We start from the raw sequence: 13,834 nt of genomic DNA, 5'->3' as shown, positions 1-13,834 counted from the left end.
CATCTTTATTAGTTCACCCACTCAAAATCCTTATCAAAAGACTGCTTTTAATATATTTGTTTCAGGGATGGTATGAAAAGAAAACAAAAAATAATAAATAAATGCACATAGCTTGCTTAGATTCTTGTTATGGTTAGCAATTAAGTCAAAGAAACCTCATGTTTTCCTGGTTGCAGGCAGAGGAAAGTTCTCTTATTTCCCCTGCTTATCTGCTCACTGCACAAAGAGCCTTTCCCATGTGGCGAACTCTTAGAGGTTACAACAAAGCTGGCTTCTGTTCTTTGGTTGTTTTTAGTGTGGTTGAGCCATTCTTCAGGGGAGCTGATAAGCTGAACAAGCGGTTTTCCTCTTTTCCAGATGGAGATAAGAGGTGATCATTGCCAAATTAGTAACTTGTTTGTTGATCTTTTAGCATTTACTGTTGTAAGCCTTCATCTTGCGCAGAAATAGCGGTGAACAGTAATGCTGAGGTTTCTTCTCATCAGTAACAAGTTACTAATCTGATTGGCACTTGGTTTATATTTTTTCATTTGCTATCTGGACGATTACTGTCATGAGTACTTCTAAGAGCACCATGGAAATCTTCTTAGAAAGTAGATGTGGGACCTGATAACGTCATGTTTCCAGGAATGTTGCTAAACAAACCTAAAATCTACAACAAGTTTGGTTTCTGAGATCCTATGCAAGCTGTAATATGTACGCCATGTCAGGTCAACAGAGCATACATATGGAAAGAAATAAGTATGTGCTTACCCCTTCCTTAAGCACTGTCCTTGAATGCTTGAATTTATGCAGGCGTGCACATGGTATTCCTGAAATTTTAGAACTGTTCTATATGCTTTCATCTCCCTTAGTCAACTATTTGCTACCCATTACAAAAGTGTCAAAAGGTAAAAATTTTGTCATTCAACAGTTCAGAGATCTGCTGACCTCGTGAACTTTGAGCCCTATTACTAAAAATTTTGTCCATCTAATAAGGGAAGTAGAATGTGAAATGGCTTTTGGCATGCAGTTATTGGATAAGCAAAGAATTTTCTATCTATTTGCTATTATTTAGGGCTGTATCTTAAAAGAGGATATCAGGATTCACACCTTGCATTTGCCAGTTTCCCATTCTACTTCACAGTTAATGGGCATGGGTTAGCCTCTCTTGCAGAAAATATTTGATGAATTGGCTTGGGTTTGCATCAGTTTAGTTTTATTTTCATTACTTTTCTCCATAATTTGCTTATTGGATTCTGTGTCTTTAGAAATTTTTATTACTCTCTTATTCAAGCTAAAAAATAGCTAATTTTTCTTTCCCAAATGAGTTGCTTGAAGCAAAGTACCTATGAATACATGGGTATTTTAATTCACTTACTAAATGTATACAGAGAAAATTTACAAGCAGCCTTTTTACCATTTTTTAAGTGTCTGCTGACTGTTGCATAAGCTAAATTATTTACAGTATGATGCCTCACAAAAGAGTAGCAGATTTGGGTTATTTACTTTCCTGATAAGAAAAGGGGATTGAAGTTGCTGTGATATGCTGCTTTGTTAATTTTATATTTGTTCCCCAGTGTGTAAAATCTTTTTAAAGAACTAACATGAGTATTGGCAGACTCTTTTGAAATGGTATGGAAGTGCTAAGATTAAACAAAACATGAAACGGTCTTAAAAATAAAAGTCAGCAAGTGTTTGATAAAAATAAAAGTGCTCAACAATAGAAAACCTTTAGGATGCTTAATTTATTTGCTTTCTATTTGAGAATGGCCTCTGCACTCCATCTGGGAGCAGTTCTGGTGAGCTGTGTGTGTTTTGAATGATGCCAAGCTGGGTGTATTGAAACAGTGTGTTTGTACAGTATAATGAAAGCCATCAGAAATGGTCATGCTGAAGATCTCCCTTTAATGAGGAGATTAAAAGGGGGTGCTGAGGCTGAAGAGTGAAATTTGCAGCTGTGTCACTTGACAAGATCCTTTACCTGAAATGTTTCAGTCCTTGCTGTTTGCAGATGTATAGAGTATTCACAACTATATTTCTTTTCTGCCCGTGCAGATGCCGTAGACCTCTCTGACACCATGGCTCCTGTCATTGTAATCCCTCCACAAAATACTAGCGTCATAGCAGGGAGCAGTGAAATTACCCTGGAATGTGTGGCCAATGCAAGGTACTGTAAAAGCAGTGGGGTTATAAGCAACTAATTTTAATGGCCTGTCCTTTATTGGAAAGGACATAGGAAGTTCTTTTCATTTTTTGTTATTTTAACGACTGAAGCCTCATGCAGCATGTCGCTTGCTCTTCAAAGTAACCTTACAAATAATCTTATTTGTCCAACATTACTGAATTAAGCATTGATTTTTTTTGGCAAAATAAGGATATAGAGTGAGTTACTTTTCTACCTGTTACATACACAGTAAAGAAGTATAGTTGTTCAAGCAGCAAATGTTATCTTAAGGAAATAATTATGTTAAGGTTTAATAATATTTCAGCTGTATTGCGTACTGACACGGAAGGTGATACTGTTTAAATTAACAGTCTGTGTTTCCAAGTAAATAAATTAGGGAGGCTCTCCTATGGAGTAATTTCTTACAGATGTTGTTAGTTTACAGTGATTATTGCTCAACTGTTCATAATGCACCGTAACAGGGTTCACAGCATTTGTTCTGTGCATGTGGCTGTTTCCGTCTAGTTAGCCTTCCACAGCACTGAATTCTGGAGGAAGTGAATAGTTGAGGTCTTCACATGATAGGAGACCAACTGATTTGCTTTATCCTCTGAGGGCAGAGATGTTCTTGATATGGTTAATATTTTCTTGCTAATTGAGTTATAATGAAAGCACTTCCCATGCAGCTGATTCCCATAACAGTATTTACTCCTTTTGCTTAGAGAAATCAAATTATTAGTACTTAATTTCCATTGCCATATCAGTTAGGTGTACTTGCATTATGCTACTTGAGTAGTGTGTGGAAGTTACATACACGTTTATTTCTGAGTAGCTAATAGGGGATAAAGCTAGATTAGATATTAGATATTCAGCTAATAGATTAATAGGGTATAAAGGAAGTTTTTATAATCTGTATGTAGCTATAGAAAAGATTATTCTGTAAGATGTTTTATCTTTCTTTCTTTCTTTCTTTCTTTTTTTCTTTCTTTCTTTCTTTGTTTATTTTTAAACCTTGGTAGACCCATTGAGAAACTAAGCATGACTTGGAAGAGAAATGGAATAAAAATAACCAGTGGAATTAGCAGTTTTGGGAGACGACTCACTATCACCAACCCAACCTCCGCTGATGTTGGGATGTACTTCTGTGAAGCAAAATTGAGAGACAGCACAGAGGAACCAGCGAGAGCAAATGCCTTCCTTTCTATAATAGGTAATTCTCAATGCACTGCATTTTTTAGTAAAATAGGCTATGGACTGAGGTATAGTAGGAAATAAAATTGATATTTTAATATTTCATTGACCTTACATTTGAACCTCTCTTCAGAGAACAAAACAAAAGAGGTGGAAGGGGGTTATCTTCCAAATTAATCCAGCAGTTCTTCCCCATGAATATAAATTCATCAAATAGATACTTTTAAACACTGATCTGATTCTGAATCTCTTCTGAAACTATACATTTAATCAGAAGTTGGGGAAACAGTAGTAAAATCCTTATTGTGTAGCTTCCCCATCTCGGCTTTTAGCTGCATTAAACCCTGATTAACTCCTGGCTTGCTTACATCTAGTTCTAATATGTCAAGTGCCAGTATTTCTGAAAGAAGCCTTTTAGGTGCACTTCTGTGCATCGTCTGTTGCAAGTGCCAGTCAGGGGGCCAAGGACATTCCTGAGCTCACAGGCAGGCAGACGTCTTTACTGAGGGAAGAAAAGGGAGAAGAAAATAACATTAAAATGAATGCTACATGCCTGACCTCCAACTCCAAGAGAAGCTTTGGACTTAAAGGTTTTAAAGGAACATTAGTGCTTTTCAGCCCTTTCTTGATGGAGGGGCTGGCCTTTTTCCACTATCACCTCCCTGCTGGAATTTTGCTGTAGCAGGGGGGTTGTCGTTTGAAAACCTAGCTACCACGTCTGTCATGTTCTGATATTACAGCACAAATGAGCTCACTGGACACTGCACAGAGGTTTGCTTGGTATTTTTAGGATAAAGGAAATGTTTTAAAACAATAAGCCAGAGCTGATTGTGTCAAGTCTAGCTTTTATATAATAGTCCCAGTAGCAACTGCGAATGTCCTGGACAGGGTATTGCTTTGGCAATGATACAGGTCTTAGTGATCAGAATTCATGAACATGAATTTCTGTAGTGCCTTGCAGTGAGAATTCATCACAACAATTCTTTACACTCTTTCAGACTTCAGAAAATACAATTTTAACGACTCCACTGTATGGTCTGTATTCTACTAAAGTAATTTAAAGTAGTTCATGCTAAATGAGAAAACAGCTCTTCTCTCTACAAAGCTGTGCTCCAGGTTCATCTGTAGCATTGTGTCTCCATTATATTTATTACCTACTGGATGAAGTTTGGTTCCAGTCTTTTTCTTTATACTTCTTTTCTTAGAATTACCTCACAGCTTTCCTACCCGTTAAGGAGCAGAGACGGATTTCACTGATTTATGGTTTTGGTTTAAACTCTCCTTTATTCATAAGATTTTATTGTAACTAGTTTAATTTTGCTGCTGTGGTGGCAGATCCAGCCTAATACAATACTTAAAGCAGCCTCTCAGTTAAGGTAAAAGATTCTTAAATACAGTTACAATAAAACTGAGGAGCGATCACTGGGAAATGATATTAAAATAGCATTGCTGCCTTTATTTAGTAGCTTATCTCTTCTCTTATTTTTAGATGTTTTATTTATTTCTTATCCAGTTTTAGGGGGCTGTCAGGGAATGAAGTTATGAAAAGGCCTGTAGATAAGAACAAGCAGATGAAAGAAAGCAGAAACAAATTGGTTACCCATTACTTTTATTTCCTTCTGATGGAACAAGACACTTCAGTTGCAGGTGTTTACTCAATGTGTCAGCAAAGCCTGATAGATTTATTTATAAGTTTCTCAAGCTGCAGGATGGATCTAATTCAAAACAGGAAGCCAAATCATAGGATTAATAGTTAATGGCATAACTTATATTCAGCCTTAGAATTCTTGAATGGATTCAGGCATTGTTTAATTAGTCAAGGAATGGGTTCTAGGGGAAAGTACAGATGAGAACCAAACCTAAGGATTTTTTGTAGTATGTCCCTTGTAGTCTGTTGGAGTAGTACTCACAGAGACTCAAGTATGCTTGTCCATTTGCATGCATAAAATACTTACAGTGTGTACATGTTGATAGTGACCTGATAATGAGCTGTTCTCTGCAGAATAATACAGCATGGACTAAATAAGGGTCTTGACTAACAGAAAAATGAATTTGTGTTAATAGAAGAGGTTTGTTTTCAAAATGATTTGGGTAAATCAAATAGAGACACTCAATAGTATGGTAATAGGAGCTTTTGTGGATTGATAGAAAAAAATATTGCTATTAACAGGTGGAAAAGAGGTAGTAATAAAAAGATGCATCAAAGCTATCACAGATATTGAGTTAATCATGGATTTTATTATTTATTTTACAAATATATCAGTCCTTGACTTTCCTAACTAAAGGAAATAACATAATTTGAGTGTGTACCCAGATGGTGACAAGAGCTGTATTAAAAGGCAGTGGAATTTAGTACAAAGGCATGCACTCAGTTCAAATTATTATTTGTGACCTACAGTATTACTTCTGAGAGTACATCTTAGTTTTTTAAATTAAAATCACACTAGCATTTGAAAAATTCTGAATATCTAATGCAGTAGAATAATACTGCATGAGCAAGAAGAATATCCTGTAGTCTTGTGCTGCACTGCAATTTTCTTCTGGATGTGGCAGAAAGCTTTCTGACATCTTCATATTGTTCCAGCAAAGATAAACTGAGGTGGTTCCAAACTCTGGTTTTATTAGCTGCAGTTGTTATAAATTTTTAAAGGGTAGCATGTTCCTTAGTTGGCAGAGTAACAGTTTGGGGAAGATTTGTTGCAGATTAGATAAGAGCACATTTGTTTTATCACTAACAGTTTGAAGATTAAGTAATTTAAGGAGTCCTCTCATGAGCAAACCAATTTGGAGACTGAACGAATTTTAAATTCTTTTGCTCTGGTTCTGCAAGTTCTGTTAGCGACAAATTGCAATCATCATTTTTTAAGTGATTGTTCTTTGGGAAATTATGAATTTTCGGAGCTTAAGAGAACAAGAAATGAATCCCTTCCACTACATGAAAACTATACTGCTCTTTAAGTCAGATGCAGTCAGAAAGTAAAATCAAAATAAAATGAGGAAGAAAACAAGGAGAAGGAATGGCTTTGTATGATGAAGTATTGCCCAGAACTGAGTGTTGAAGCCCTGTTGGCCTATCCAAAGGACTGTTGGAATGAAGTGGAATCACAGTTGAGCATTTTCCTTCTTTTTGGAGCAGTTTTGTGCCTGAAAGAACTGTATTAGTAGATATATTATTCTCATCTTGGTGTTTTCAAGAGAGAATTTTGTATCTCAGCTGGGTATGTGACTTTCTGAAAATAGGACGATAGGGGAGCATAATAGGTGTCTCTCTTTTTTAAAGGCTACCCTGGTTTTCACCAAATGGGAAGGATACCACTTCACAGGGCTCTGGGATTCAGGAATACAGCAGAAATGTTATAACGTTAGCATGGAGAGCCCACCTGGCTGGACTATGAGAGGAACTGTGGGGATATTCCTCCTTCACTGTACTTCTCCAGGAGCAAGCCTGGAGATGCAGAAGGGCCTTCTTTGTGGCTTGCTCTTGTTTGTGAATTTGAACTGAACTTGCAACGTTGACTGCTAGCCACCTCAAAACTTTGTGCTCAGTTCTCTGGACCCAATAGCTCTTGTGGTTCTTGTTTGGAAACTTAGAAACACTACAAACCATGTCTTGAAAGCAGAGTGAAGAATTTTTCCATGATGTTTGTGCTCATACATTGTGCTTAAGAAAAGGCCACAATGGTTGTGCTCCTGTATGGCACATAAGAAAAAGAGTTTTCAGGAAAACTTAAAATATAAAGTCTCTTTGGACATGTCTAGACTTGAGTTGTCAATTTTTTGGTGTGGTGCACCACAGAGATCTCCCTGCATGTTGGGCCCAAATGCCCATGGGGTCTATCCCACAAGGGGACTTTTTGGAACTTCAGTTCTGGCTGTGACATTCATGAGAAATTCCCCTTTCTGTCAGTTCTGCAGACAGGAGGTGTGTTTCCTGGGCTGTTACGAGATTTTTCAATGCACAGACAGCAGCTAACGGTAGGGGAGTTAGTCATATCCCGTAGATCCCCAGATGTAATAATTGTATCTGTTTTTTAAAATAGTTGCTCCTTCAACAGGATTGTTTTCCATGATTGAGAGAATGCAGTGCAGAAAGCAAGAAACAAGGAGTACCTTTTTATCTGTTTCTGTTTTAACATGATATTCGTGCAAAGACAAATCCTCCTTCAAGGAATCTGTTACACCTGCATATATAACGTGGCTCATCTCCCAGCACAGGCAGTCTGATCTGCTGTCTGGAGTTAGGGACCTGGTTACCTACAAGCGGCTCTCAAGTTCGCAGTTCCACTTTCTTTATAGGATATTCCCCAAATAAATTAGTTTATGCTAATGTTAGAGAAAGGCTTCCATGTTTAGGGCTCAATTTTCTCCTTAAATATTCAGGCCTGAAGTTGAGTGATGCAGGAATTTCAGCTTTGGAGGAGCCCCTGGGGCTTTCTCTGTTCTTTCTGACTTTCATGTATGTATCTAGGATTAAGTCACACATCTCCAATGCAGCTTGAAGGGTATGTAATGGATGCTGACTGCTGTCTTTTGAATGTTAAAATCAGTGACCATGTAACTCTGCGTGGGGGAAGTTAGAACAGTATCAAATTTTGCAGGCTCCCAGGGGCTTTGCAAAGCGGCTATCTTTTCAATGATTTCTGTAGTGCAAAAAAAAAAAAAAAAACCTGAAACCTTCGACAACTATTAAAAGCATGCATTTATATTCAAATATTCTTTTTTCCCCTTTGCTTGTTCTTGACCTTTTAGTTAAAATCACTCAAACACCAAAACAATATCCGAACAATATAGTATCCATTTCATTGTCTAATATGAGATGTGACCCCCTCTCATTGCATAGGATGCTGCAGTGCCAGCAGGGTGAACTCGTTGTAATAGGTCCTTCCCTGTTCTAACTACTGTGATTCTATAATTTAAATCAAATGTTTGACCTGGTACCAGCAGATGACTGTTGCTCCTAGAAACTGCTGTGTCTGGGGGCTTGCGTCTGGCATGTTATATAGTTTGGAAGACATTCTAATTTCACCACACACATTAAATTTCATCACATGATTATTGTCTACAACAATAAATGTTCAAATTTGCACAGTGTGATTCAAACCAAGCCTTATAAATATGTAATAGAGTCATATATACAGACAACCAGAATACCCCTTCAGAATGCCATCTGACCCCTACAAATACTGCAGCATTTTTATGGCCTCTTTCTGACAGTTTTTCACCAGCTGGTGTGTAGCACCCAAATTCAGATCCCAGGAATTTTTCACTAGCAATTTATGCTGGGCCTGCAGGCCTTTAGGCACACACCTGATGTGCAGATCATGAATCTGACACATGTAAAATGTGGGGAGCCTAGATCTTAGTGGTCCATGACGTGTAACTACAGCTGTTTTGCCTTAATTTCATCTACACCTGGGTTCTGTTGAAGCCGTAGACCCTTGCTACCCAGCAGAGTAAGCAAGCACACTGGAGCTTGCAAAGGACCTTTTGAGCATTTGTGTTGCTAACATGAGGGACACAGCTTGTGGAAAAGTAGCCCAGCTTGCATGGCAATCACTGCTTCATTTCACACATAGCCCTAAGAGTATGCCCCCAGCAGTACTGCTGGGATTCTTTCGTGCCTTAAATCACTTAGACCAATTTTCCATGTCTATTAGACTTGGGATGCAACAGCACTATTGTCCACAAGGTATTATAGATCTCTCAGAATTCCCTTACAGTTTAGTCTTGTCTTGGCATCCAGGCTTGTCTTTACTTCCAGGCAGCAGCGGCAGGTAGTTACCAATCAGTATATTGTGGAACTGCTTCTGGAAGTGTTTCTGTATCTGCACTTATCTCACAAGAATAATATCTGAGAGCTCTGCATGCAGTTGTTGCCTCAGCCTCTCTACCCCTCGTATGCCAATTGCAGCATTTAGCAGAGCTTCCAGCTGCTGGAGTGGCTGTGAGAATTGAGCTCAGCAGGCTTTAGGGTAAGGGAAAAAGTGGGTCTGGTCTTGATGAAGACTGGAAGTCATATCTGTTGGCATACCTACACCCTGAAAGTACTCTGGGAACTGTCTGTGGCCTTTAGATTGCATCTTTCTGCTTCTCCTGCTCTTTTTCTGTCTTGTCTGCTTCAGTTTCTTCCTTCTGCTTTCAAAAAAGCCAACGTGAATCTTCCTTTTATAACATAACAGTCCTATTTGCTAAGTGACAGTTGTCAGTGACTTCAAGTTCCTTGTCAGGCAATTCATTGCTTGATAAGCTCACATAAGCATCTCTTAATATAGTAAATTTCTTTGAGGGTAACATAACAGCCTGTATGGGATTTAAAGGAAGGAGCACAGACTGTAGGATAAAGTTTTGGGGGAGTGACTGGGAAAACACTGTATAAATATGCCAAGTGTAACTGCAGGAACTGTGCAACAGGAGTTCATAAGAAGTGGTCTTGGCACTAATGGCATCTTTGAGGTCACATTAAATGCTTTGCAGGTGGACTGCGGGCCCATGCTGAAGATAAATCTTCAGATTTATCACTGGTGTGTGAATATGTTGCTGATCTAGGAGAAAGTTTGAGAGCTGGCAGCCGAAGGTTGCCAAGTTAAAACTTGGCCTGTTAAGGTCAGAGTGCCTTATAAAAAGGGAGGGTGCAAGAGGTGTACTCCGTGACTTCCCTGAAAGGAGGAAAATATGCTTGAACCTCACTGGCTGAAGAGACATTTGTAGAAGCCCAGAGTTAGAAGCGAATGTCTAGGTAGGGGCGTGTGTGTCTTGGTGCTGTCTTGCTCCTTTGGATGCTGGTTTGGCCACCTTTTCCCTCTGTTTCTCCTCTCAATCAAATTAAATTGACACAGAAGGAAAGACTCAAATTTTGTTTTAACAAAGATGGACAGATGGACGTGGATCTGTGCGTCCAGACATATAGATAAGTAATGAGACTAAGCTAAAAGCTCAGAAGTCGAAAAGTTAAAATTCTGCAAAGCAGAGCAGAAACTTCAGACAAAGCTTGGTGGATGGCAGTGAGATAGGAGAGCATATTCATAATTAAACATGGACTTAGTCGTATTGTAGAGGACTTGGCAACTTTGATGATCAAACATGTCAAGCGCTGTGTGCCGTCAGAGAATTTCAATTAAATGTTCAGCTTTTCAATTTGTTGTTTAGATTAATGCATGAGATCATATGCAATAAATCACAACTTATGCATGTTTATTAATAACGTTATATTTAGGCAGCGAGGATCAATAATGTTAACACATGTATATTATTAGAATATAATAAATCATGTAGCTTGTTTTATTGGTTTTGCTGGGTAAATTAATATTCCAAGCTATTTTGCAACCTCACATTCTCCTCAGCGCAGGATTTTGAAGACTAATATTGATTGACTTTATTTGGAATTAATACAGAGTGGTAATATCCATTGGTGCCCAAATGAAGCCCCAGTTCTGTACACTCGAGCAAATATTTTATTGTAGTTAGCGGGAAGGACTGCTCTGGGGTGGGGAGGGAGGGCTCTGCAGTCCAGTCCTAGTGCTTAGTGTTGTGTGCCTGCTGGCGTTTCACTCTGAGATGATGATGGCAACACTTGCTATACTATAGGTGGTGGCAGGAGATACAGCAGGTATTTGTGGAGTAAAATAATATGACTTTGTTTTCATTTATGAACATACCAACATCCTATCAATAATACAAACTGCACATCCAGTTTTAACATACAGTTGGGGAAGAGATTTGAGAAATCAGCTCAGATGACCTTGTGGCTTGCTACATTTTTTCAAACATCCTTGAATTCTTTGAAATGAAAATACAAGTAACTTGTTCATACAAGCTACTTATTTTATCTTTTCTGTGTTTTCTAAAACTTAGCACTGAGTTTGTGATTGCTACAATAGAATTCTAGTTATAATCAAATAAAATGCGTCTAAAAACAGTATTCGGATGATAATTGCATTGAACAGACTATGACAGTTTTTAGTTACCATGATAATTACTGCAACCTTAATGCCTGTGGGACTTTGACATGATGCTCTTCAATTTTATGCTGCATAGAAAAGAAAGTAACATGACAGAATACTGTAGTTTCTGGAATCTTGTCTTTGTTTAATTAAACGTCTAATATCTTTTCTTTAGTCCTAACGATAAAGTGTGGCTTTTTATGATTATTACTATAACTTCAATTAAAGCATTAAATCTGTTTGCTTTCAAGAAATAAAACAGTTGAGAAGAATTTTTTTAATTATACTGCATTTATCCTCTGATGTTGGCTTTCTGACATACTATGGCACTTTATTTGACATGCTTCATGCCTTCATGAGGTTGAATTCAGTTTAGATACTGAAGCAAACTATCCTATAAAATGCTAAGTTGTAAATATAAACCTTTATAAACCTCTCGGGAGGGCCTTTCTGAATGAAGAATTAAAATGTTCCATGATTCAGACCTATAAAATGAAAAGTAGCCCCTGCTCTGAGTATTAATTTGCAGTGCAAAATGCTAAATCTTACTGAACATTGACTCAAGTCTTTTGAATTCATACTCAGCAAAGCAAAAATTTGTTGGCTTTTTTATGATGCTTTTACTACCAAAAAAAAAAAAGCCTCCGAGTAGAGACAAACTTAGACAAGCTAGACAGTTCATAATACAGCACATTAAATACAATGTCTATGGAGACATCATATGAATGTCTTTAATCAATACCTATTTTCATTTTGCTGTGGGTTTCTTTGTTTACTTCTCTTTGTTTTCTGTGTTTTGAAGAACCACCATATTTTACTGCTGAACCTGAGAGCGTGATTTTGGCTGAAGTGGAGAAAGATGTGGACATCTTGTGCCAAGCGATGGGTGAGTGTGCAGAAGTATTGTACCTCGGATGACAGGTAGATGGATATCCTGTTCTGAAGAATGCATCTTTTGTCAGCTTTTAATGTCTTGAGGTCTGTGCGTTATTGCTAACTCTGCCAGATCCAGGTACAACGGGGGGGGGGGGGGGGGGGACGGACAGGACATTTGCCTTTGGAAAATCTGCCATAAATTGCTTCATAGCAAACATTAGTGTATTGAGCCAATAAATTAGCTGAAGTAAGACTATGGTTTCAGAACCCATGATTTGAAATGCAAACAGTCAATATTTTCAACAATTCAAATGCCCTCTTTTCTAAAAAATTACGGAACTTCTATAGCTGCTGTCAGTAGCTCTGACTTTTAAGTGCAGTTAATAGTCTTCCTGCAGAACACTCTTACAGGCAGTTTTTAATTGACAGGTGTCTTAATTGCATAAAAGCCTTCAGATGTTTAGAATTCCACCCAAGATAAACTGCTGTTTAAGATTTATTTCCAGAGAAATGGATGCACATCCTATTTTAGCACTCCAGAAAGACAGGAGACATCATAGTGTTGTGATTAGAGAAGGTTTGACTCTGTCACTGAATTGCTGCATGACTTTGGCAAGCTGCTTAACTTTTTGATGTCTCAGTTTCCCTGACACTAAGTTTAACAGGCAGTACACATAAAAATGCCTTGAGATCCTTAGGTAAAACGTATGGCTTATTTGGATGGGTTCATTCTTCAGATCAGAGCCAATACAGATATTCTATCTTTCACGTCGATTTTATTTGCATCGTGATTTCAGTACTTTTTGCTTCATGTAGGGGAGAGTCAACAGTGCTTTTCTAGAGAGAAGCTTAGCAAACATGTTAGCACAATCAGCAAGCGTGTGTGAGGATGCTGTGGTTGATTTGGAATTTCAAAAGCCTTTGATGAGGTCTCTTACCAAAGGCTCTTGTAGAAACGAAGCTATCAGGTTATAAGAGACAAGGTCTTGTTGTGAATTAATAGCTTTTTAAAGAGAACAAATCCTCAGTTCTCAAAGCTGGGACCTGCTGTCAGTGGAGCTCCCCAGGAGTCTGTGATGTGGAATGTACTTGTAAATGCCCTGGAAAAGAGAGTGAATGGTAAGGTGATAATATTTGCTGATTATATAAAATTACCCAAGATAATCAAGATTAAAAATAACCACTGAAGAGTCAGAGGGTTTTGATGATTTGAACTGACTGGACAGTAAACTGGCACATGAAATTATTGACAGAGATGAAATTACCTATTACTTTGCAGAAAAGCCATGTCTTCTGAAAACCTCAGTTCCATGCCAAGCAGTGGTTCAAAATGCTAGGTAGTGGGTAGAAAGGAATAGAATAAATAAAAGAATGCCACTGTATAAATGCTTGACACCCCCATCTCAAAACCTTTTCACAATTCTAATTGTTCTACTATAGAAAGGGATATAGGAAAACTAGAAAATGTACTAAAAAGTAGGATTTATTATAATTAGAGGTCTGCCATGGTTTTTGAATACTGAAAAATTAAACTGAGTGGAACACTTTGTGAAAGAGATGACCCAAGGGCTGTTGCCACGTAGAAAGGTGAATAGATGATTCTGTATTGCTTAGTGCAAGAAGCAGAAGAGGCACCAAAATAAGTTTTCAGGTAGGAATTGTAAAAAAAACAAAGGTAGTA

General features: G+C 37.9%; 1 protein-coding gene across 3 annotated transcripts in view; it reads left to right on the top strand.

Moving 5' to 3' along the window:
- The window catches only part of SDK1 (sidekick cell adhesion molecule 1), a 387,420-nt gene that overhangs the window by 233,566 nt on the left and 140,020 nt on the right, over nt 1-13,834 (top strand). For all 3 annotated transcript variants that reach the window (XM_032197267.1, XM_032197266.1, XM_032197268.1), the window contains 3 exons: nt 2,038-2,149; nt 3,166-3,356; nt 12,080-12,163. In XM_032197267.1, the coding sequence (XP_032053158.1) occupies nt 2,038-2,149; nt 3,166-3,356; nt 12,080-12,163 (387 nt within the window). The remainder of the gene's footprint in view (nt 1-2,037; nt 2,150-3,165; nt 3,357-12,079; nt 12,164-13,834) is intronic.

Source organism: Aythya fuligula, chromosome 15, assembly GCF_009819795.1.
Source record: "Aythya fuligula isolate bAytFul2 chromosome 15, bAytFul2.pri, whole genome shotgun sequence".
Classification (NCBI taxonomy): domain Eukaryota; kingdom Metazoa; phylum Chordata; class Aves; order Anseriformes; family Anatidae; genus Aythya; species Aythya fuligula.
This window is presented reverse-complemented; position numbering and strand designations above follow the sequence as displayed.